A 20,836-nucleotide genomic window follows, 5' to 3' on the forward strand; every position below is an offset into this window, starting at 1 on the left:
CTTCAAGCATCCTCAAGCCAATTATCATTACATTGTCATATACTTTTAAATGAAATAAAGATGTCTGGGCAACAATATTCTGTGTACTTCCCCTTCTCCTCTCCCCCCCAAGGAATCCCAAAATTGAAGTGTTCATTCAGAGTAAAATAGAATTGCAACAGAAGAATAATACTCCTGGCATTTGTGAAAATTTTGTCTGTTCCATGTATATGAATTCAGAGAAGCAATGTCCCAGCTTGACACCTATCTCATTTTTCAAGATATGTTCTTGTGTATGCTGTTTACTAAATGAACCTTGTCTTCAAATATGTGCATCCCATTTGACAATAGGGCATCACAATTATGTAGCACCTTTACATCACAGAATGGTGATAGGACATCAGGTAGTGATGAGAGCAAGAGCCTTAAAACTTGAATAATATTGGCAGTCCTATGGACAAAGCTGGCTAAAGGCTTATTATGAGGATGAGCAAAATACATTATATCAGTGACTGTGTTTCTGGCATCCCCTGGGGTGCAAGACCCACAGACCTTTGCCAGTGAGTCATTTGTATTAAGCTCCTGCCCTTGGTTGGCCCTTCTTTTGGGGTCAAACCTCAGGCTACACTGCTGAGCCTCCCAGTGGGGCTCCTTCTTACTCTGGCTTTCTGGTTTTGTGGTATGTGAATATTTGCATTTGCTTAGTGCAGTGGCATTGCTTCCAGGGAAGGAATGGAGAAGAGCCTCTGCTGCAACATCACTGCTGGGCTACATGGTAGACCCCAGCCTGGAGACTGGAGATGCTGACTAGAATCATCTGCAGAGAGAAGGGCTTGAACCAAAGTTTCTCACATCCATCTTAGTCAAATGCTTAAACAACTATACCGCCATGTAGGGGAAGAGAGTGAAAGTGGCAGGGAAATAACTTCTCCATAGACAGGTTTCAGATGAAAGCAGTGCTGTCACTGTATTTTGATAGGAACTGGATTCTCCGTATGTACTTCAGGCATACTCTGATATGTCTCTCGGACTGGGTCTCTCAGGGGACGTCTTTATAGAAAAACACCTCATACTTGGAACCTGGTTGGCCTTGAGTCTGAGCTAGATGCCAGAAACTAAAAACTGTCAAAACTGATAAATTTCTGCACATGTAGAAAAACACAGCCTTCAGGGATGTCAGCAGCTCCAGCACAAAATCTGCAGCACATTCAAGCTGAGACATCTCCACGGGCAAGTGGCAGCTGAGCACAGGCAAGTCTGAACAATGCAGCTGTGGAGATAAGGTCTAAATTCAGGTGATGGGAAATTTAAGTGAGTGGAGCAAAGATACCCCCGAAGCCACTAGCGAAAAGAAGAACAGGACCTCAAACTCCTAATTCAGAAGGCTATACTTAAACTTTCTGCTAACTTGGCAGAACACAAGGAAATCCCTCGTGTGACCCAAACCATTTTTAAAGTCCTGATTTCTTTCTCATTACTGGTATCACCATATGAAGCTTCTTTATTGCTTGTGCACTTGTCAGCTCGGAAACTAAAATTTGATTAGATAATTCCTCTTTCAAGTTCTCATACACCAGACCAGCTTGTCTGAAATTCAAATGTTATCAGTCTGTGTACAAACACACAAAAAACATTCCAACCCCGAACCAAGATGAGTTCAAATTAAATTAACTTGTAGAAGGTTGGCACTCTCTGTTGGAATCAACTGCACATTCATTATTGGCAAGCTCACAACTGCTTCTTCCTATAGCTTGTTCTCTCAGGACACTAAAGGTGTGCTACAGATTGGAGGCCGGATTGGTACTTCATCATTTCCTCATTTTCCTTTAATTTCCTTTCTTCTGTTTCATTAATTCCTTCCTGATTCATTCTGAAACTGGTCATATTTTCCTCTTCTCCTGTATTGACAGTTCCATGTCCCAGACAAGGATTCCCCAGCAGAAGAGGCCACACAACACAGTGTCCTTCAGAGTCTTTGTGTGACAGGATCTGCCCACCAGAAGACCAGAGAAGTGGCCATCACAGCCACAAATGCTGTTGCTCCCTTGCACGGAGCTGCCTGGAGATGCTGCAGTGGCTCACATAGCCTGGCTCCAGCACAGAATGAGAATAACGCTTTGTTATATGAGCACTGTTTTTCTTCATCTCTAACTCACCAAAAATTAATGGACAAACCTGATGAGCTTTTAAAACACAATTTAGCTTAAACTGTGTTGATCATAGAGCCCCTTAGACTCCCAAGAGATCCTACCTGCTTTGGCATGTGTGCTGTGTAAATTTACACAGCAGTCTAAGAGTATGATTACAGCTTGTGAAAATATGCACAGCTTTACAAATACATGCAGTTTTAAGCTAGCTAGCTTAGTGAGTGTGCCAGGTATCTTGCTGATATTGATGATCAAATAAAAGGTTTTCTTTCTTGGTCAAGCCTACATGGATGGCATTAAAGATGGATGATGTTAAAACCCAGGTGTCCAGAGAGCTGTGCACACAAGCTGGCCAAGGAGTGCAGGCTTAATTAGGCAGTTATGTTGTACAGAGCCAATAAGACACAGGAGTGAAAAATCTCAGGAAATCCCAAATTCTGTTCTATCTGTAGCTAGTAGTTTTTTTTCACATTTAGAGGAGGGTAAATAGATGTAGACAGTAACGCTTGCAGAGTTTTCCAAATAAAAGAAGACCATTTGCTTTTCTGAGTCAGAGCTGTGTATAATGAAGACAGTGCATGTGCCTTCTTCCCTGTAAGAAGCAAGAGTCAAAGAACAGTTTTCTCCAGTTCCTGCCATCATTTTGCTCCTGCACTGCTGAACACCTGATTCATTCAGCTTCTTGGCTGTCCTCCCAGCACTTGCTCAGGTGCTTCTTTCATCCATCTCCCAGAACTGTTCCTACGGATTATTTTTTCTGCCACACTCTTTTGCTGGCACACCCATCCCTCCCCAGGAACCATACCAGCAAGCCCTTCTGTTCACAACAGCAGGTGATTTAGTGATATATTTTTTTTTTTGGGGGGGGGGGGGTGGAGGCTGTGTTTCAGGTGAGACCTGCAAAAAATTTTCAAAGACAGAGGAAGGAGTTAATGAGCAGCCAACAGTAACAACTGGAGTAATTTGCTCTATTAAAGAACGAGAGGATTTTTATGCTGTATGTGCCAGTTACACAGAGAGATACAGACACCATGGCAACAAGCTTGTCAGGCAGCAGCAGGGCACTACTTTAAGATTAACTATCACTAGGGACATCATTAGTGGCGGAGAAACTTCAAAAGCTTTGGAATTTTGGTTCCTTTTGCAACCACAATCTCACTTGCTTTTATGAACTTCATTTGAATTTCCAGTCTGTAAACTTAAGATGGGATAACAATATCAGCAGACTGGGATTTGGGATGCATCCTCAATAAGATGGAAAAGAAAATCATGTTCATAATATCTCAGCATTTCCAAGCCTGCCCAGTTGTTTGAACTATACAGAAAAGAAGAACCAAAACATACAGTTGAGTCAGATTCAGCAGGATTGTCTGAAGTAAAGGAATGAAAAGGAGTTTGAAGAGGACTGTACCTTCTATGTGTATTCATTAGCCATGAATCTGACCATTACCCTGTAGTGATGTGAAAGGAGAGATCCCTCTGCAGATCTCCCATTCTGGGAGTATGAGCAGATAACAAATAGCTGCCTATACAAGGTGGATTCCTTTTATACTTCTAGCTCACAGGCAGAATCCCAAATCCCAGTGAGTGTCTTGCACCTTGTACAAATATTTACAGTGGTGCAAAGCTGGTGTCAGTTGCTGATGTGGTAAGAGTTACACCAATGGAAAGTTCTTCTGTCAGGAACCACAAGATGATTAATATCGGTCTAATATAAATTATGTTTTAGAGGAGCGACGTAGAGACTTCGAGTTTTCAGTTTAGTAGGCTGCAGTGCACATGAAAACATTTCTACAGGGAAGTGGAGAGTGAAAGAAAAGCTTTGAAAAACCATCAAAGAATTTCTGTGGGGGTCTCTTTTGCCCCCACCTCATTTATAAGGTGTTGATCATGCCACTGAGCAAGGTTTTCATTGTGACAGAGAACGTGTCACAAATAGGTGAGCCTTTGTGTTTTACCTGCATTATAATTTCCCATAACTGAGCTACTCAAATCTAACAGGAGCAACCAGCGCTTCTCAGATGTGATAACGAAATATGGCCAAGCACCAAGGTACAAAAGTGCAGGGAGTCCAGACACCCACACCCTGGCTCAGCCCACCAAAACCCACTGCTTCCACAGAAGCTGCTAGAGGCACTTCAGTCAATAGGCATTACAGCCCCATCAGGACTAACTGGGAGATTTAATGAGCACAGACATTTGTTCCTCTTGCTGCACAAGCAAGGAAAATAGGGGGACTTTAATCATCTTTTTGCAGATGCATCAAGAGAAAAAGAGAAGTGCATTCAATCCCTTGAAAGGGCTTATTTTTGAGCAATTGTTGTCTGAAACCTGATACTCAAATGCTGTCCTCAAAGAATAAATGAAAGAGGAGGTGGCTCCTCTGGAGCTGCCTGCTTCCCAAAGATAAAGGAAGATGGAGTGCAGCACTCTGCCCATGCTGTACAGGAGGGTGAGAGTCATTGAGATAACTGTGAGAATTACTGTGGTGGGGGCATCTTGTTTGATGTAAGGGGAGAACTGGGATCATGCAGTGGGTTTCTGTGTATATGAGAGTTTTCCCAGTCCTGTTTAGAGAGGCTTCTCTGTGATCATAATTGGAATGAACTCATGAATAGTGCATGTGAGCAGAAAGCAAATCCGAAGCTGCAAGCTGTTAGCTCACCCTGCTGCATGGTAAGTAAGGAGACGTGTTGCATACTCAAGATATAGGGCAGAGAAGGACAAGTTCATCTTACCAAACAGGCAGAGCACTCACTAGAAAATTCTCAAGGTTTTTGAGACCTCAGCTTGCCCCAGGCTTCTCTGTTTTCCAGGCAGGTGGAGGTATGTAGTTGTCTATTGTTGCTCAGGAGGCAAATATCTACCCCAAGAAACTGGTGGCAACCCAAGACAGCTGTGTGCATGTCATGGCTGGTGATAAATGGACAGCAACAGCAGGGTAAAACCTACAGTTCCCCACTGGCTGATTTTATCCTGCATCCTGAACTAAAAGGTATTTATTTCTCTTTTACTGGGAGAGGACTTCCAAATGACAGAAGTGAATACCGTCGATTAGGAAGGTAGAGGGACACACTGCTACAGGCTGTGCTCCCCTTTTTGTCAGACAACTGTAGCCAGTACTAACAAGAAATGCTCAGAGATGCCAAACTGAGGCTTGGGGGCTGTCACAAGGCATTTCTTCCTGCTTGAAGAAAGAACTCAGGAACAAGTGGGTGTGGAGAAAGGCAACTCTTAAGCACACTCTTGGAGGAGAGGTAGACAGAGCCTTAGCCCCATGTCTGCCCTGGGGACACAACCCTTTGCCTGCATTCCTCAACTCCCAGGGAGAAGTGTCAAAGATATGTCACCTTGTCAGATCATTACTCGAAGTTACAGAAATACTTTTCTGATTGCTAAAAAGACTCCTAGATTATCTTGATTGCATTGCTGTGCTATTATCTGCTCTTCATAATACCATGAAATTAAACACAGAGAATTTTATACTTTTAAAGGTTTTACAAGATTTTCGGAAAGCATAGCACTGTTATCCAGTGACTATTAACTTCTTCTCTGAATCATGACCCACATCAGTACATCCTTCATACACTCAAACTCGACAGCTCTCTACATGCACCTGTCAGATTCCTCCCCCTATGCTTGCCTTTATGAGCTTCTGGGCTTCCATCCTCTTCTCCTAAAACTCCAGACCCCACCTCTGGACACCAAAATACAACTATGGGCAAGAATTCAAAGGAGAAAATGTCAGTTGAAGTAACTTTGGTAACTTGTGGAGGAATTGCAATATGTTTACTTAATTCCCTGCTCGGGTTTGGGGCTGTGTCCACACTCAATTTCCCTGGGCTCTCAGCAGCTCATCTGAGGCTGAGCTCTTAGCCCCTAGCTTCTGCGGGCACTTGGCATAGCCAAAGAGGACAACTGGCTAGTAAGGGAGTTAGTCAGAGCAGCAACACAAATTTTGGCCACACTCTGAGTGTGGGCTTCTCTCTGTGAAGCACATGCTAGATATTGCTGTCAGCAGAGATCCCTTCCTGGATTTTGAACTCTGCTGAATTTCTATGCATAGTTAGAAGTCAAATCGAAGCCATCTGGGTCAATCTGTGGTATCTGTGGTAAGTCAGAATTTGCGACAGTTCAGCATAAAAAAAAAAAAAAAAAAAAAAAAAAAAAAAAAAAGGAGGTTAGGATTAGGTTTGTTTTATTTATTGGTTTGGGTTTTCTTTCAAGAGTGTATTTACTTTCTAACTGACAGGAGATCACTTCATTTTTAATGGTCTTAGAAATAACTTGCCAGCAATAAAAAACAAGTTTCTGTCTCTGCTTTCCATAACAAGAAGAAGTCAAAGTAGCGATGTTGCATTCAGAGGTCTCTGCTGAATTCATTGATCGTAGTTCAAACCAAAGTGCAGCACAGCCACTGCGGGAGAAGCAGAACAAGAAGTCAGACCATCTGGAATGTCCATAGGGTGCCACCAGGGCACTCCACGATGGCTCTGGGAGAAAAAGCTTGGAAAGACCGTCACCGTGTTGTAATCTGCTTTATGTTAAGGGTCCATCTGCTCTCAAACTTCATGGAAATTCTTTGCCAGGTTTGGCTTCAGACAATGCAAGTGGGGCCTCTTTCAAGGCAGGACCTGTTCTGCAGGGCAAGCTGCATGGTCTTTGAAAAATTTGAAATTATGCAACATACACTTTCAGCTAGATTTAACTAACTGTGACTGAAGGTCATGGGGCTTCCTAGCCATCTTCTTCCCTTTCAGTCAGTCCTCATCTGGAAGGATTAATTGGATAGACCTCTTGGGGTCTCTTCCAGCTGTTTCCTGAGATATATTTGTATTCTGCAAAGGGAAGACTCAAGCTGATTGCTTTTATAAAAGCTTCAACAGGAGAAATTTGCATGAAAAATAATAGGAAAAAAAGAGACCTGGCATTTTAAAAGGCCTCTTCTAGTTCTGGCAGATTGTTCAGTTCATTCTCTGCCAGACAAGAATATTTTCTTGCTGTGTGTTTTCTGATGAGGTGACCACTGCCTTCCAAAGCAGACAGTGAAACACACTGTGTAAACACCTTCTCAAGAAACCTTAGGTATTTTGAGTATATAAGGTAAACATTCATTCTACTACTTCAGACAAGTCTTCTGAGCTGAAGAGCCTTGCAATATAAGAGATGTTTCCCTTTGAATCATTGTCATGTTTACTACTTTATGTTAAAGAAATATTCTACTCCAGTCCATTACTGTATCTTAAAAAACATGGTATTTTAATCCAACCAACCTCACCTCTGCTAAAGAGAGCTGGACAACACCATTCTTTTCTTTATCTAGGAGATGGAACAGTTCTGAAAAGGAGAAGAGAGTAAAAAAAAAAAATAAATAGATGTAAACCACAGAGTTTGGCATGTCTTACAAAATGTAGAGGACTGGCCTTTTGCCACAATCTAGACTGGTTCTGTGAGAGAATACTACAGCTGTTCTTTCCCCTTATAAGTAATTTGTATACCACTTCATAGGGTAGAACAGTTAGATTTACAGCGGCAAACTGAGAGTTTGGCAGCAGGACAAGGACAGCATCCGACGCAGTAGCATCTGATATGATACAGTAACAAACCTGTAAATCAGATCTGAATGAGGACTGTAAGTGATAAATGGTACCATCTGTAGGAGATGGGACAACTTGGTGGGCAGAGCACTGAACATAAAGTGGAGATAACTGTAAGGCAGAAGATCATGGTAGGTTATGAAAACATATCCTCACGCTCCATGATCATTCAGCCAGTAAAGCTTTTGCTACTTCTCTTCTGATTTCTCAGACAAATGCATTTTTGCTGACACTCTCCCATTTCTGTGCAATCTGTTACATTCACAGTTAAAAAAATCAAAAATTTAATGAAAACCCAAAATTGTCAGGAATCCCCCTTGACTGACAAACAGATGCACTTACTGAACAGGGTCTCTAAGCGGATCATACAGGCCACAAAACCATCAAAGTCAATGGTCAGCTTGCTGCAGGCATAGCGGATGGCAATGCTGTGCTGCACCTGACTGTTGAGCGTGAAACCTGAAGACATGAGAAGAACAAAAATCACTGCCACAGCAGATTAATATGTTGTCTTTGATGCGACTTATCCATGAACTACTGCAGCTGCGGGCAGAGCTGGGTTGAGGACTGTTCCTCCCAGAAGGTCTGCTGGACTCCATCACTCACCTCTGCTGTGGGTCCTTTCCAAAGCCCATTGTGCTGGGTGAAGAGAGTCATGAATTTCTTCCACAGCATTTTGTCAGACTGCATATTTCACGTTGTTTCACAGCATAAGCAGTCCTATGTTCCCCAGATAAACCCCTAATTAGTCAGTCTTGGTGCAGCATCTGAATAGCAGTGATTGCAGTAGAGCCAATTGCTCATATAGCACACTGGGTTGTATTCAGGCCCATGGTAGTGATATTTCTGTCTCTGGATCTTTCACATAGACTCCACTGAGCATGAAAGATCAAAAAATAGTGGTTCTGTAGATACCACTGAGTTGGCTAGCACTGCTCCAAAAAAAGAGGATCTGGCTTGGTCATGACTTTATCACACTTGCACCTTCTCTACTGTAGAGAAAGATGGTGGGAGGAAATAAAGGAAAAGGAAGGCTTGGACATAGTTCTGAAAAGGAACAATTATGTTAGGAAATAATGAGGCCAAAAATAGAACAAGCAATAATCAGATGCATAAGAAATGATCACAGCATGGACAAAAATATCAATGGTTCCAAATGCAGAACAGAGGGTGGGTTTTGATGTCTATAACAGCAAAAGGACATGGCAGTGTGTGACTGTCTGGACAAGAGAATGGCAGTTGCAGTGCTGTGATCTAGGAGATGGGAGAGAAGTAAAGCCGTGAAAAGTCTCTACTGTTCTGCTGGTGCTTGTTTTTAGTGGGGGATAGCATCAATCTGATGGTGTCCCTAAGCAGTGCACTCACCTGCCTCTCTGAGGGCATTTTGCATCTCGTGGGCATTGATGGCACCGGAGTAGTCACTGTCCACTTTCTTATAGATTGCCTGCAGCAGAGGAATGAGGGAATTTGGAAATAGGTCTTCAATTACTCGCAGATACAACCTCAGGTTCCTGATGTCTGGGGCCAGGGGCTGCCCCTACCAGTCAAAGCTCTTTGAAATGTTAATGAGCAAAGGAAACATTTTAAGTAGCTACTGGCAAGTAACGCAGACTGGGAAACACATTCCCATGGGCTGGCAGTCTGCCTGCCTCCATGTTACATGGTGGCAGGCTGTTGAGGAAAATATCCTATCATTTGGCAAACACTGCAACAGACAAAGTCCATTTTGCTTAATATTTCAGACAAGATGACAGATGCTTCCCACTGCCAGCAGGTTTATTATCCAGAATTAGAAACCACCCAGACCTACAGCTCAGATTGGAATTGGCTCTCAGGGCTCACTCTGCAAACACCAGCCCCAGGACAAAGGAGAAATGAATGTCTCTTTGTGAGCCTCCAGGACAGATGCTCTCTGCTGACCACCATCAAGCATGATAGCAGCAGACTTTTCTGAAAAGGATGTTATTAAACAAAGCAGGTCCAAATTTGATGTTCGTTTAGACTGCTTGATTCTGGGTGAACTTCTTGGGATATTATATATTTAGTCAGAAAAAAAAAAATAATTCTGCATTTGTGCAAGGTTTTAAAAATACAAAGACAAGTTTTGATAGGTCCTAAAAATATGTTTCTTGTGCATGCTAGGGCTCAGCTGGCAATGTAACATACCTCAGCAGCAGAGACATGTTCATATGAGCTTTAATACAGCAGGCAGCAGAGAGCTGTCTTTGCCAACAACAAAAGAGCATTAATCTGGTTTTCCAGAAGGTACTGTGGATTACGGAGAACCGTGAGGAAGTGAAAGAAGATCTGCTGGTGCCCTCTTAAATCAGAGATGCTTCTGAGCCCTGGAACAAACTTCAGCTATGAGAAGGAAAACTTCCATATACATATCTTAACCCTTCTCATTGTTCTGCATCTGCACTTCAGAGTTGCAAGAGAAGAGAGAAAAGTCAGAAATGTTATATTACCAAATACTTTTGAATCTTCATCCAAAGAGTCTTGAATTCTATAAGTCCCAAGGAGCCAGTCCCATTAGTCTGGGTATGTTAAGGAATGGTTCAAAAGTCAGAATTTGTCTATCCTTAGCAAAACATGAGAGCAACCAGTTCAGATAAAAGTAGATCACCCATGCCCACAGCTTTATATTTCCTTAACTACAGGTATGCCAAGAATTTCAAGGCTATATGCAGTCTCAATTAATGACATATGGATTGATAAATATACAAGCACAATTTTATATAGTTAACAGTAGGTTTAGGTCTTCTGGAAAACAAAGGACTTTGGAAAAAAAAAAAAAAAAAAAAAAAAAAAAAGGATTGGCTTTGTAGTGGACAAGTGTTAGAAACCAGAGAGAAGAAGGAACCGCAGAGAGTCAACAGTAGGCTACACAGTGCTTACCCATGTCTCTGAACTTCCCTTCCTACGGGAAACTATGCAGAAACAATGAGTTGGCCCCCATGACACTGTACTTTTTGAGCTGCTCTTTTGGTTTGGGAAACTGTGGAGTGCAGGGCAGAGGCATCAGTTCTCCTAATAGCCAGTGCTCCACAGCTGATCCCTTCTGACCTCAGCACAAACACATCACGAAAACAACACTAGTACAATCCTGGCAGCACAGCTCTTGACCCTCCTACTGCACTAACTGCCTTCCCCATGCATCAAAGTAGCACTGTTCAGACAGGCTGACCTCCCCTTTCCCTCTGGCTACTCATAGATCATTAGCTCCCATATGTCCCACAAACTTTACAGAAGGGGAAGAGCTCTCCAGCCTGTCTCTGTTGCTTTGAGCTCTGTGGTCTGTAAGCAGTACCTGATTTAGAGATGGAAGCTGGGGGTGTGCTTGAAACCTATCTCCAGCCAAGCAAGCTGTGTACATATCTGAAACTGTACCAGTGGTGCATCCAGGCAGAAGGTTCCTGCTTCTCTTCCTCTATTTTTCGGAAAAAGTTTAAGCAATGCGAGACACAGATTAGGTGAGAGAAACAGCTGAGGATTAAATGGTTCAGGTTTCTGACACCCTAAGCATACAGATGCTTGGCTCAATTTTATGTTCCCAGACAATAGAAGTATAAACTTAGCCTTATCTTGTTAAGAAGTTCTGCTAAGGAATTCCAGAAACTTTAAAGAAGATGAAATGACGTTCAAAGGATACATCTAAAAGGCTGATCATCTCCCTGCAAGTATTAATGTTGAATCCATCACTTTTAATATCCTTTCCTGTACAAAACAGAAGTCAAAGTCAGAAATACTTTTAGACAAATACTTTTCTGCAGGCCATCCAGGTGCCAGCTGCCTTAAAATCTTGATAGTAAAGCAAGTGCTCTGCCATTTCTTCAACTATTTCCTTCCAACTGATTTACATGGATTTTTAAACAAAGAAGCAGGAGATGTTCTTGGTTTTGGGAGTGGTAAAAGTCTATCACCCATATTAGAAGTTCAACAAGCCAGGAAAAGCCCAGCCGGGATGAAAACCTCATTTTTTTTTCATTGTCCTTAGCTGACAAAGCTGGGTTTTGTAAGCATAGATCCCATTTGTGTGCTAAAATACTGACATGAAGATGTTCACTCTGGAGAAAAGAACAACTTTGTCTCATCACTTCAGCCCCTGCCTTTGAGCTCCATTCAATGCAAAGTACATAACAATACTCACTCTTCGCCAAAACCTTATTTAGAATAGTTTGAAGTTCAATTGCAGTCACTTCGCAGTCCTGGACAGAAAACAAGTTTTAGGTGTTAGCATGAAAAGCATTTGAAGCAAACTAAACTCATTCACTGTCAGACATCAGCATTATTTTACTTCCATCCCTACCCGAGGGCAAAACCTTCTATTCTTTTTTTAACACCACCATTGCCAGCTGACATCACATAGATGTTCCTCAGAAGCCATGAATATTTCCTACCCTTTCAAGTGGGAAATACAAGGTTTTTTAGGTGCCATAGGGACATGACTGAGTAAATGTTAACTTTTTAGCAGGTTTGACTGAGTTGAGGATTTTTTCAGCTATAAAAGTTCAGAAGAGTATTTGAGATTTTACAGGCTTAAGGAAACTACAGTCAAAAAATAAAATTCCCCTCTCAAAACTCACAAAAGCCTTTCTAACTAATAAGGTGTTTTCCCTCTTCATTGACACTGGCCACTTGTTCATTAAGAGCAAAGTAGTAGCCACAGGTTAGCATAGCAGCCAGTGGATACTGAGGTTTATAAAACACAGTAAGGGAGCGAACATTCAGCCAACAGCTTTCTGATTCCTGGACTTCTAAGCCAAAAGGAAGAAATTGGCCAAATAGCCAATTGTCAGAATTATATGCTAGCTCCAAGAGCAATTTATTTCACTATGCAATAATATTTTCACAGTCCTCACTCCCATCACCCATATTTTCAGTCATTGCATGCCAGAATTACTATGGGAACAAATCACATTTTGCACCAATAAGAGGGAAAATGTAATAGAACTGTTCTATTGTAAAATAAATTGAACTGAAGCTGTGAGTTAATAAAAGGGGAGAATGGCCTGGTTTTTGAAGACCAGACAGTAGGAGGAATTGGCAGGCCAAATATTTGCATAATCATAACAGTGAGAGATCCCATTTTTTTAATTCCATTTTAATCCACTTACCTCTCCAGAGAGTTTTTGAAATAGAGTCTTGAACTCATCATCTATATCTTTGTTATCAACATGAGGCTACAGGAAGAAGATGACCAAGAGTCTAATTTACAACATGGTTCTAAAAAGCAAGACGGGCATGTGGTAAAGTACCTTTACAGGGAACAATCTATGACAAGGGAAAATGAGCACTTGCTTTACAGAAATAACAAGACAGAAGCAAAATCAAGAAGAGTCATGGACTGGCTTTATTTGGGAGTAAATACTTTCTAAAGTTGATGAAAATTTTTTCTTCTGTTACCAAGATAGTCTTATAAAATAGCTGCAGATAAAATGTTCCTGCACATGGCCAGGGCAATAATGTGACTGTCTTAATTCAGTACTTTCTTGGAAGTCTGCATTTGCAGTTTCTCTCAGGCTTTGGGAATACTATTTGTTTCTATGAAAAGGATCACTCAATGCCCTCCTCACCTTATTCTACCTGTACGGGATGAAAGGACAGTTTAATGTATTTCAACCAAGTCTACAAGGGTGCAGTTTCTGTGCCACGTGATCCTAGGTACATGAAAATACATGTGAAACTAAGCCATAGAGATAAGTAAAGAATCAATGGAACCAAAATATATTTTTCCTGAGCACAAACACCTACTGTGATCTCAGCTCAGGAGATAAATAAAAATCCTGAATTAATTTTTCTTTCAGATAGTGGAGCAAAGTCCATTACAAAAAAACAGTCTGCCCAGTTAAGTTGTTTACCTCATATGGTTTTGCAGCCACCATATCACCAATCATCCTAAGAAAAAAAGAATAAAAAAAAAAAAAAAACAGGAATGATGACTGTACCTTTTGCACTTAAAATCATCATTAAAACAAGCTGTTTTAATAGAAGGTGTTACCAAACGCACAAAGCAAGCCTCCAGGTTCCCTGTTCCCTGCATTCCCCATCCTTCCTCTGTCTCCGACTTTTTTGACAATATTTTCCTTGACAAATCCAGTCTTGTTGCTCTTATCTTGGATCCTGGCTCCTGTTTTTTTTCACTCAGTGGCTGCTGTTGAAACAACCCTTCTTAAAACCATTATCCTACTCCCAGGTCTTTCCTCTGCACTCTTTAGCTGTGGGAACTTCTATTACATAGACCTGAGGTATCTAGTTACCACATCAGTATATGCTGTAGGCCACTTGAAGGGCCATGACTTTGCAACATGGATGTGTGTGTCACATATGGTAGGCCACAGAAGAAAACAGGTCCTAGAAATGGGCCTATTTTGCTGCTTACTGGCTGGTAGATAGAGCACAGGACGTGGGTCTCTCACACAGAGTGCAACATCTGACCTTTGCATTCATGTGTCTAACCAGCAGAAGAGGAGGTTTTACAAAGAAGATACTCACTGAGTTTTAGCCTGTTTCTCAGAAAAAACTCGAAGGCAGAACTCTCCATTTTTGTAAGGTTCAAATGTGGATGGCACAATGAGGTACTCCCCCTTGGGCAATTTAATACGGCTGGAGACCTCACGTAGGTTGACATAAGTCCCAGACTGGGCTATTGGTTGGTTCCTTGCGAAGAAAGCACGGTTCAGATGAATATCTGTGCTATTTTCCAGCTGTGGGAAATGCGTTTATGTTAGAAACCATTTGACAATTCACTTGCAAGCCAGACACCCTATTTAAATTTCAATGCTTAAAAGCTATCTCAGGTTTTTCTTAGCATAAAATAATAAACCCTCAAGTGACGGTATAAAAGATAACCACCAGGGTTCGGTCATGGGAAACAGTCAGGCAGATAATTAGAAGAGATATGTATCTTTCTCTATAAAGATTATCTTTTCATGTGTCTTTGTAATGTGTGATATAGAATAACTAAAAAAATCATAATGTGCACTCAAACGTGGTCAAACCAATACCTGTTCTTACTGATGTTGTTCATCTATTGAGCATTTTTTGCTTCCAAAGGCTTCATGTAAAAAAGTTTAAATTGTTGAATGTCTTTAAACCATTTATGGTAAGGGGTAAATGTTCTAATTGCATAGGAGTTGTAGTCTCTAATTTCTTTAAACAGACAGAAAAGAACAGTAAACAGGACAAAGTAGAAGTCGTAAGGGTGAGACTTTTGTAGCTAAATTAGATGATTTACCCTACTTCTGTTAGCAATACTAAAGTTATTGCTTTGGATTATGTGGAAAATAGTACTTAACTTCTCCTTGATATCAATATATTATTAAATGTGAAACACTAATAGCTCACAAAACAGAAAACTGATATAGCAAGAAACAGTAGTGTATGAATAACATCTTTGCTTTAAATCTTCTATTCATTACTTTAGCTCCACGGGGATGTCTTTCAAAAAGTGTGATTCAGTGATCCACAATAACTGCTACATTGTTGACACAGAACATAAAACATTACACACAGATAAGATTTCTGGCTGTGTAAGATCAGAGCATAGAAAGATGTTATCAAACATTTTAAAATAAATCAGTATTTCTGTTGTAAACTGTAGAGTAATATGCCCTTTTCCCCTCTTTTGTTCCATAGATAAGATTGGATTTGGTATTTATTCAACTTTCCACTCTACCATAAGTGGGAACTGCAAAGATTAAGAAGTCAGATCCCATATCTTTTTCAACATTTAAAGCTCATTTTCTCTTTGCATCTGCAAGGCTGTTAAAAGAACATACTTAATTGCTACAAAACCACATATTCATTAACTGAGAGGGAAGAATAGGGTTGAAAAGCCTAGGAGAAATTGGCAGTACAGAGTGCTGGACCTCAGTAATGAGTACAGACTATTCCTACTGCCAGACATCCCTGGGGTCTCTTTCTTCAGGAATGAAAAATCTCTTTAACTTGGTATTGACATTTGGGAGGATTAGGGAAGGTTGAGCTGGTTTGGTTTTTGTTTTTTCATTACTAGGAGCCCCAGCTCAGAACTATAAAAGGAATGAGTCCACAGAGTCTGGCAGTTCTTCTAAACAACATCAGCTACATTTTCTCAGTTTTGGAGTGCAAAGACTGTGCCTTCACTTCTCCTAAACAGGCAAATTCTGATCTCTGTTGTACACAATTAGTGGAAGCCAAATTTCAACAAGTATAAATGAGATCAGGATTAGGACTTGGATGTGTGTAATAAAGCCTCATGCCCCACAGTCCCCTGGAAAAGGTTATTCAGAACATGAAATAGTTATCCTGTGATAAAAGAACAAAGCTCTCCAGAAGAACTGTCATTAGTAAGGAAGAAATCCTCCTGGTAGCTAAATTGACACAGGAGGTGCTCATCCGTAGGCTAGAAGTCTTCCACAGCGATTACATACCTCCTGAGGAATCTGAAAGGAAGAGAATGAGTTGATGTTAAAGGGCTGGTACACAGGCACTTCTGTCATTAGAAATAAAATATCACATAAAGTCTCCTTCAGACACTTATTTTTCATTTCCACTTACAAACAGGTTGTATAGTATCAGTTATACGTGAAGTTCTGGCTTGCACTAACTAGAACTGTTCCAAAAGAAAATGTGATTTTCATCCAGAGGATTCTACACAATTGCTTTTCTCCAGATACGGTATTGTGAATGATACTATCCATTGGATACATTTTGGTAAGCCTTGAAATATTCAGTCAGGAGTGTCAACAGGTTAGCCCTACTTTGCTAAATGAAGACAAACGGAATTTATTACAGCAGACTCTGCTAGCCTGCTGTTACTGGAATGCTGATGAAAATATAAGGTTACTGTCACCAGCAGTTAGCCTGAGGATGACTAGATTGTTGTAAGGCAAATAAAACAAGCGACAAATTTCAAGATTTGTCCCTTCCTATATTAACTAAATATGTACAAATTTGTACCTTCAAATATGTTAGCTTTTTCAAAATCAGCTGGTGGTCTTGGAAGCAGAGATTCCATTGAAAGCCAAAGAGAGTGTGCTCCTAAGTCCCAGAAGAATTTTTGGAAATATCACTCACACAATGCTTCCGAACTGCCTGAGATGGCCTCTGGGGACCATGGATCTTGTTCCTTTTATCCAACACATTGGAAGGCCAGAAGCTCATGGATGGGAACATTTACAGTAATTGTCACTACATAGTTTGAGCTACATAACTTACAAAATCTTTGCAGGGCAGGTAGGTTTAAACACACGCATTTTCACCTTCTCTTATACAGATATCTGCTTTAGATCACCATCCAAGTTGTTCTAACTGGACCTTCTCAGACACAGCATCAACTGCAATGATATAAATCTGCAGCAGCACATGGCCTGAGGAACTTGGATCATAGCTGCATGTCTACATGAGATGATCTAGCAGCTATTTCTTTCAAAAGAAATCCTTCATCTTGTTAAGAGTCACTTAGGTCTATCCTACTATGGAAAAGGTCCCAGAGGAGGCAGATGGGATGAAATAGATGTAAATAGAAAGAAATAGATGCTCTGCTATCTTCTCCAAGGTTGTACTCAGTGGTATGAGCAGGCAAACATCCTTAATGTGAAAATCCTAGGATGCCAATAGCCTGAGGTGCTTGATGTCATGCAGATAGCAACTCAAAAATGTACACAGTGAGAACCATTTACTTCAGAAACTAGGAAAAACCCTTCAGAGTTTAGAACAATCCTTCACAAGATTTATTACTAAAAGACAGCCATTCCCATCTGCGCCCACCTGTGATGTTTAATAATCTTTATCCAGAGGAATCTATACAACATTTAATTGCTTTTCTCCAGATATGATGTTGGGAATGATAATACTGTTTGGAAATTATTCCGTTTATTTCTCTGCCCTCACATCACAGAAGTTAGAGGTGGCACTGTAGATTTTTTCCCTACATTATATTTATGGAGACAGAAGAAACACTGTGAAAATCAAAATAGGAAAAAAAAAAAAAAAAGAAAGAAAGAAAGAAAGAAAGAAAGAAAGAAAGAAAGAAAGAAAGAAAGAAAGAAAGAAAGAAAGAAAGAAAGAAAGAAAGAAAACCAAAAACCCACTGAAACAGAACAATAGCATCATAGACAATGAATCAAAACAATTTTCAAATAAAAGGAGAAAGAAATAAAGAAAGCAACTACTGAGCACTAATGATAAGCTGTAATCAGAACCACTTATCTGGAATTGCCAGGCACCCTGAGCCTGTTCCCATTCAGATGCTGAAAAGAGAAGTCTCTCAATGAGACTGTTGCTAAATTAATTGCCTCCAATTTTACACCTCTCTCCTGTTAAAATGGAACAAAAATTGAACCAATTTTTTTCTGAATCTTCCCATATTATGTGGGTCAGGAAGAAATGAGAGGTTTTCAACCATCTTGTAAAACCCAGTTCTTATTGCATTGTAGTGCTGAATGTCAAGATGTAGCACATGGCTAATTTTTTCCAGGGTAACAGAACAGAGAATAAAACCTTAAATGAGGAGAAAAAAATATATATATATGTATATATACCTGATAGAGTGAATAACCAATACTAAGTAGACCTTCTCCCATTTTCTTCTGCCTCCTGCGGTTCTTCTGCATCAAGCCCACCAGTATAGTACAGCATGGCTCATTCAAACTCCCATCATGGTCATCATCTGGTTCATCCAGACGGATTTTAAACTGGGGATTGATCCAGTATGTTGCTAAAAATCCCCAAGACAAGACAAAAAGGGTAAGATTTTGTTATTGTAGCCAAAGTGGTTGTCAATAGAATTGCAGATACTGTTTGGAAAGACTTTTGCCTGGATTATATCCAAACCTTTCCAGTACATATGTAACATATGGTTTCATGCTTCTACAGCTATGCTGAGTATCAGTTGGAGCCATGGCAAATCAAAGCACCAAGGTATTTCCTGGGGTGTAATGACAAAGAAGGAGGAACTGATACCATTAATTCTAGCCAGCCATGTATCTACAGGAAACATCCTTGGCTAAGGCTGATATTGCAAGAGGACCAAATGCCAGGCAGCCTCTCTAGAGGTCTAACCCAAAAGTGAATGTGAAACAACACTACAACACTGCCACAAATCTGTGCCACTTTCCTGGCCTTCCTTTCTCTTTGGAGGATTGCTCCAGTCAGTAGCAAAAGCTATGTAAGCAAAGAAAGCACACAAAGAAAAAAAAAAAAAAAAAGAATTCTGCCATGAACTAAACGCTCAGTGAGCTGACAACCCCTGATGAGGAAATAAGTGTGACTTAGATCTTGGTTTAGATTGCCAAACTTCTGCTTGCTATCTAAACCCCACAGAAAGCACTGAACCTCCAAACCTTTCCCACCTATGGCAACCCCCTGGTTCACAAGCAGTAATTTTCATGGGTTCGTTGGTTGTTTCACCAAACTACTAAGCTGGGTCTCCACCTGGGTAGTTCTGGCAACCCCCAGCAGTTGAACCCCGTCTCCACTGTCCATTGAACATGGTCAGGTCCCATTTGTTGACTTGGTTGCCTGTCAGTGTGTCGGGAGTCAAATTACAGATCTCCAGTCGCGTGAACTGCCTTTGAAAATCAGAAAACGCCATCCTGGTGCACGAAAAGATCAGGGTTAGTTCATCAGCCTGTTACAGTCAAAACAACTGCAGATGGATGTCTCTCCCAGTGGAACAGCAAGCATTGGCCCTACAGAGCTGCCCAAATCCCCATTTAATTGAACTGTTAAACTTATAATAGGCTTTTGGGAAGCAAAATTTCCCACTCCCTGAATTAACTGTATCTTGTGAAGACAACCGTTCTCAACAGCTGTTACACATTATGGGCTCAGTTGTACCATTTTCTGTCATCCCTGGTCATGGGCAATACCTTGTGGATTTGTAAGTAAACTTAAACTCACTAAAACTGATAGATCAAAACATGCAGTAAGATGCTACTTAATGTGAGCAAGATTTGGTCCTTAAGAGTTACTCTGCAGAAAAATTAGCTCAGTTTGGTATTTTGTTTTAATTCACTTGTTGATGTTTGTTTTTACCATTCCTAGTAGGTCTGCATGAGTGATAGACATTGATCACCCCATGCTGCAGGGAGAGGTCTGTTCTTTGCTTTTGCTACCTTGTGTCTCACACTGCTGATTGCACTGAAAGATGATGAGCAATTATCTTTCTGGTCTAGGACAGAGTGACGTGGGCTCAGTACTGACCCACAATAATCAACTAGCTTGGATGGGCTTTCCATTAGGTCTGGGTAAACAGACTCTTCCCCTGCTGCCAATCTAAACCTTTTCATTAGTGTGTAGCATTTAGGAAAAAAAAAAAAAAAAAAAAAAAAAAAAAAAGCCTCAAAATATAGAGCATCTGAGGTTCATTCTTGCCACATCATTAATTTTATTACCATCTGGTCTCTATATTTTGGGTAAGCACTGAGTTATGCAAGCTCTAACAAAAGGTAATGTTTGAATGGGAAGGGAGATAAACAAGAGGCTAACAAACAACTCAAGCATGACACTATTAACTCTTCTGGTGCTGGCAGTTTCCCTCCATACAACTGAAAGGACTGCTTAAAAACTATACACGCATATAAAATGTCCAAAAGAATAAGCTAACTGAATGATTCTCACCAAAACTCTCCATCATCTATTTGCTTATCCAGAGCCTGCTTTTGTTTGGGATCAATATAGTTCCATTCAGGAGCACTGCAGACAAAAGACAAAAGCAGTATTGCTCAGCTGTATTTCATTTTGCAACAAGATCAGACAGTTTCTGCTTTCAGTCACACCTGACAAAGGACTATGTATTTCTGCAACAACTAGACCTTCTGCCCCTTCCAGGGGAGGTACACACTGCAACATACCAAACAGGGCTGGAATCAGACTGCAACCATATTTTCAACAAATAAGCCTTGAATTGAATCATCACTGTCAGGTGCCAAAATGTACGAATCACAGACTGTCTGGATTAAGTAACATGCAGCCTGAAAGTTGGGCAGAGCTTCTCAATTGTAAGAGCTATTGGGTTGCCTCATATTCTCCCTAGGGAAATGATAAAAATCTTCACTGCTGGGGTCACCAATGAACAAGAACACAAAAAGACGGAATTAGAAAATATGATTAAAAAAAAAAAAAAAC

The 20,836-nt window shown here is 40.7% G+C and overlaps 1 protein-coding gene across 1 annotated transcript in view; it reads right to left on the bottom strand.

Annotated features, from left to right (window-relative positions):
• Positions 1 to 6,519: 6,519 nt before the first annotated feature.
• Positions 6,520 to 20,836, bottom strand: part of CAPN8 (calpain 8) — a 28,953-nt gene continuing 14,636 nt past the window's right edge. Inside the window, exons 8-21 of the mRNA XM_032184896.1 lie at positions 20,330 to 20,404; positions 19,142 to 19,302; positions 18,250 to 18,425; positions 16,138 to 16,149; positions 14,219 to 14,430; positions 13,585 to 13,621; positions 12,841 to 12,906; positions 11,874 to 11,931; positions 11,376 to 11,440; positions 10,192 to 10,260; positions 9,089 to 9,167; positions 8,066 to 8,182; positions 7,405 to 7,463; positions 6,520 to 6,543 (exon numbers count right to left, since the gene is read on the bottom strand). Coding sequence (XP_032040787.1) covers positions 6,520 to 6,543; positions 7,405 to 7,463; positions 8,066 to 8,182; positions 9,089 to 9,167; positions 10,192 to 10,260; positions 11,376 to 11,440; positions 11,874 to 11,931; positions 12,841 to 12,906; positions 13,585 to 13,621; positions 14,219 to 14,430; positions 16,138 to 16,149; positions 18,250 to 18,425; positions 19,142 to 19,302; positions 20,330 to 20,404 — 1,210 coding nt within the window. The remainder of the gene's footprint in view (positions 6,544 to 7,404; positions 7,464 to 8,065; positions 8,183 to 9,088; positions 9,168 to 10,191; positions 10,261 to 11,375; positions 11,441 to 11,873; positions 11,932 to 12,840; positions 12,907 to 13,584; positions 13,622 to 14,218; positions 14,431 to 16,137; positions 16,150 to 18,249; positions 18,426 to 19,141; positions 19,303 to 20,329; positions 20,405 to 20,836) is intronic.

The sequence above is a fragment of the Aythya fuligula genome, chromosome 3 (assembly GCF_009819795.1).
Source record: "Aythya fuligula isolate bAytFul2 chromosome 3, bAytFul2.pri, whole genome shotgun sequence".
Classification (NCBI taxonomy): domain Eukaryota; kingdom Metazoa; phylum Chordata; class Aves; order Anseriformes; family Anatidae; genus Aythya; species Aythya fuligula.